We start from the raw sequence: 4,123 nt of genomic DNA, 5'->3' as shown, positions 1-4,123 counted from the left end.
AAGTGACTGAGCTTTTTGCCATAATTCGTGCACATTTGTTATTTTTAGCGTTGGAATATAGTGGATTCGGCGTGGATGCCTGTCATACCTAGAGAGATAGAGCCAAAGAGTATGAAAGATATCAATCAAAATGTAGTGCGTCGTGTACCGTTTTTATGATCCAGAGTTCTACGCACACATAGAGTTACACCATTACGAAAGCATAGGTTGCTTGTGCCAGGACCAGCTAGCATGATCCACATGCTCAAGCCGAATTATTATACAGGTTAAGGCTTCAAGTTCTACCAAAAATGCCTAATATGTCAAATCAATCAAATATAAAGATAAACACTGGTTCCATTACTTTAAGATATATGAACTAAGCATAACTAGTTCGACTTCTGAAATCAGCGTGTCATATGGCTACATGCCTACATCACATTCGATCAAATAATACACGTCAGGACTTTTTGTGCCCGTCTTCAAATGCACCAAGAATGTTGTTGTAGAATGAGCATGTCTGCGCATGGCTGGAATAAACTGAGGTACTAACTGCATGAGCATCATATGGCTTTTGCTTTGGGTGGGTTAAATCTCTTTCCTAGTGAAATTAGGTTAAAAGAGATCTGTTAAAAATAAAGGCTGCAAACTGCAGTTCTCAGGCAACCGGCTGTCTCCTCTCCAACCTTCATTGTTCGCCTTGGTCGATCCTTTGGGCAGAAGAGTAGTAATGGGATTCAAGTTCTTTCAGGCAACCAGCTGCCTCCTCTCCAATTCTAGACAACATTTGCTCTGTTTTCTCGGCTTGCTGGTCAAATGCAGCAGTTTGCTGCTCAACACGCTCATTCAAGGATGCCAACCCGGAAAAGATAGCTGTCTGCTTCAGCTCCGATACCAATTTCAGCAAGGAATCTGCTGCCTGAACCTGTTCGTCGAATCAGCTATTTGATCAGTAGAAGCCAGAAACTTTTATAGTAAGTTGGCATAGTACCATAAGATAAACCCAAAATAAGCGTTTGACAAAGAACCACTAGTTGTTCAACATACAAAGAGTAGCCGCAACCCACTTTGTAGGGCAAGGACAAAGGGACGATCAATAGATGCAAATTATTCAGTCACAGAGTACACAAAACATGGAAGAATCCACTAGCACATGGAAACCTGGAAAAGACTTTTTAACAACATAGGCCGATATGTTTATCTTGATTTCACCTCTTTTTTTTTCCTAGAAATGTTCGAAAAATCACGAGGATTGAGGAGAGAAGGTCTATCAAATGAAGAAAGGACCTCTCCTTCTCCCTTCTTTTCCTTTATCCTCATCCAGAGGATGATGATACATCATACATCAGGTAATGATTTTTTCAAGATGTTACAAAATGAAGGAACATTGGTAGACATTCAGTAAAGGTGCACCTGATGATGAATATGGACATCATTTAAGATGTGTGTCGTTAAGAACTAATTTCAAATTTGGCAATCATATGTAGTGTGCATAACCCATAAACCAGCATCTTGCAGTGCCATCAATGCTTAACAGAATGCTAGAATGTAAGTGGAAAATCTAGCCAGCTCATAGAAAATTCAGTGCTGTTTGAAAATCTAGACCTATATTCCGTTTCTATGTATTAAGTTGAATACTATGACGAGGCTAAAAAACACGGCTTACCATTCTCGCTCCACGCATCTCCATCATGAATGCCTCTTGTGAATTCCTAACTGGCGGATCACTCACCTACAAGAAGATCGATAGCAAATACATATAAACGATAAATAGCATAACACGATAGGTACAATTAGCTTATGCACAGAACAGTAGCAAAAAAGCTCCCATGAAGGATAAAATATTCTTGAAGATGTGACAGTGAGTAATAAACGAGGTGACCAACAGGAATAAGCATCCTTCAAAATTAAGAAAATGAAATATCTCTAAGCATGACATAGAAATTTGTCAAAGATAGAAGCCTCGTTTATAGTGAAAAAATAGCATACCTAAATTAAGTGCCAACATAATGGAAACAAACCCATCATGCATCAAATCAGAATATGATATACTCGGATGAAGCCTAGACTTGTTTTATATTCAGAACCATACTAAACCAGGTGGTTTTCACCTACCGACTTTGAGTGCTCAAAAACTATTTACAAAATTTTGAAACTTGTGTTTTCACTTAGTAAGTGAAAGTATAATTTCAAGGTGATGATTGGCCCTGATATGGGAAACCCATAATCCATTTAAGTCTACTTCAAGCCAGCATTTCGATAAAGATGCTTTTCTTTCTTTTATTTGCACTCAAAACTACCTATTTCATAAATGCTTATCATGTACAAGATAACGAGTGTGTCATGTCTTACTATTTAAACCAACTCTCCTAGGAGAGAAATTTATATAAAAAAAATTCCCTTGGGAGAGAAAACTGCTCATGTTCTTAATAAAGAGAAACTTATGAACCTAAAAATGGTTACTTCACTATTAAAAGTTTGCTGAACACTAGTATGATGATCCAAAAGCATTCCACTAAACTATCTACAAGCTGTACTTTCAGGAAAAGACTTACGGGAAACAATTATAGGTTTAACATTCCTATACTTGCTAGGGATTCATGCAATCTAATCTAAACCGCAGTGTTCAATTGAACCTATGTAACCAGGGTTCAAAGGACATCAGCTTTAGTAATCAAGGGAATTCAAAGATAATGCTTCAATATTAAGACCAGTAGATGTACTTAGAAACTGAAAACTGAAATGACTCATCAATTAAATAATCTGCGTTCTTATAGAGAGATACCCTTGCAACGTTAACCAGGTGATTGAAATTCTCAACAATGCTGGTTATGTCAGTGTCGACTCTTTGTAACAGTGTCTTCTGCTTCTGAGCTGCTGCTGCTGCCGCCGCTGATGTTGGCCCACTGCCTCCACTAGTAAGACCTACTCCACCTTTGTTCATTCTTCCTTTTGGTTTTGGTATGATGAAAAAGTAATACAAAAACTTATATTAGAACATAGACGAGGCACAAAGATAATGTTCATTCAACACAAAAAAGACAAGTTATTTTATACTTCTTAACAAAAGGGAAAACAGAAGGCACGCATATACTGTTCTAACGGGGGTATACAAAACATACGAGCCTCGTATGATTTACAGAAACCACTATAATTAAAGTCAACAGTCTGTCGTTAATTTTTCTAATGGATGATATGATTGTTTAAGTTCTCTTCCTCTAGCATTACATCATAACACCCAAATTTAGAAATCTAACATAGTGAAATAAGAAAATTGATGGCAAGCCGCATTTCAAATTGAAGCTTAGGCATACCCCAACTAGAATAGAAATAGTTCATATCCTACACAGAATAATACAATGTACATACTAATTAAAATGATATTGAAGTTCATATTACCAGTGATGTTGGAGTGTATTGCCGAACACTTCTACCTCCGAATCACTTGTATCCCAGTACCAATCACGACCTAATCAGAAATTTGAGTAGAGAAAAAGAAAGGAGTAGCAGAACAGAGAAGTAATAGGGACCTAAATCAGTCAGCAAAAACTCTCATGAAACCCAATATAAAAAACTTACAATGAAACTATTCATAAGCCGACAGCCCAATAAATTCGTCGGTTAAACCATCTGAGCCATTCGAATTTAGGCAAGTAGAAGAAGAATGAGGTGGTAATTTCAGTTTACGGCACAAAATTGAAGAAGTTTTCAAATTAGGCAAATAAAAATCATAAGATGAGAGCGTTCCGATTTAGGGCGTAAAAGAAAAACAAATCGAATCGGCGCAATCCGATTTAGGACTACTCGTCTGGTCAACAGTAGGGGTGCACATATCCTACCCATATCCGCCAAACCTACCCTACCCGCCAGTTTTTTAACGTTATCCTACCCTATCTACTATTTGGCAGGTAGGGTGGCGTGTAAAGATTTTCTTAACCGCCAGTAAACGGGTAGGGTGGCGGGTACAGGCCATATCCTACACACCCTACCTAGGAGTGCACATACCCTACCCATACTCGCCAGTTTTTTAATCATATCCTACCCTATCCATTATTTGGCGGGTAGGGTGGCGGGTAAAGATTTTCTTAATCGCCAGTAAACGGGTAGGGTGGCGGGTATAGGCCATATCCTACCCACCCTACCC

The 4,123-nt window shown here is 38.3% G+C and overlaps 1 protein-coding gene across 2 annotated transcripts; it reads right to left on the bottom strand.

Annotated features, from left to right (window-relative positions):
- Positions 1-313: 313 nt before the first annotated feature.
- On the bottom strand, positions 314-3,704 carry LOC113348762 (mediator of RNA polymerase II transcription subunit 22a-like). Of its 2 annotated transcripts, none has more exons than XM_026592621.1 (5): positions 3,559-3,704; positions 3,379-3,423; positions 2,765-2,928; positions 1,646-1,711; positions 314-904 (listed from the first exon to the last, which is right to left on the bottom strand). In XM_026592621.1, exons 3-5 carry the CDS (start codon positions 2,921-2,923, stop codon positions 668-670), a joined length of 462 nt encoding a protein of 153 aa, XP_026448406.1. In that variant the 5' UTR covers positions 2,924-2,928; positions 3,379-3,423; positions 3,559-3,704; the 3' UTR covers positions 314-667. The 2 variants fall into 2 exon arrangements, with proteins under 2 accessions (XP_026448406.1, XP_026448405.1); XM_026592620.1 differs by having other exon boundaries at positions 3,379-3,448; positions 3,559-3,684.
- Positions 3,705-4,123: the final 419 nt, after the last annotated feature.

The sequence above is a fragment of the Papaver somniferum genome, chromosome 2 (assembly GCF_003573695.1).
Source record: "Papaver somniferum cultivar HN1 chromosome 2, ASM357369v1, whole genome shotgun sequence".
Lineage (NCBI taxonomy): Eukaryota > Viridiplantae > Streptophyta > Magnoliopsida > Ranunculales > Papaveraceae > Papaver > Papaver somniferum.
The sequence above is the reverse complement of the archived record's forward strand: the minus strand, read 5'-3'. Positions and strand labels throughout refer to the sequence as shown.

What these genes read in the sequence shown, in the direction of transcription:
- LOC113348762 (XM_026592621.1), bottom strand. Translation starts at nt 2,923, where the DNA reads ATGAACAAAGGTGGAGTAGGTCTTACTAGTGGAGGCAGTGGGCCAACA. An exon ending in ACCTGGTTAACGTTGCAAGG is followed by an intron (nt 1,712 to 2,764) that starts GTATCTCTCTAT and finishes ATCTTCTTGTAG; the next exon opens with GTGAGTGATCCGCCAGTTAG. An exon ending in AGATGCGTGGAGCGAGAATG is followed by an intron (nt 905 to 1,645) that starts GTAAGCCGTGTT and finishes TTCGACGAACAG; the next exon opens with GTTCAGGCAGCAGATTCCTT.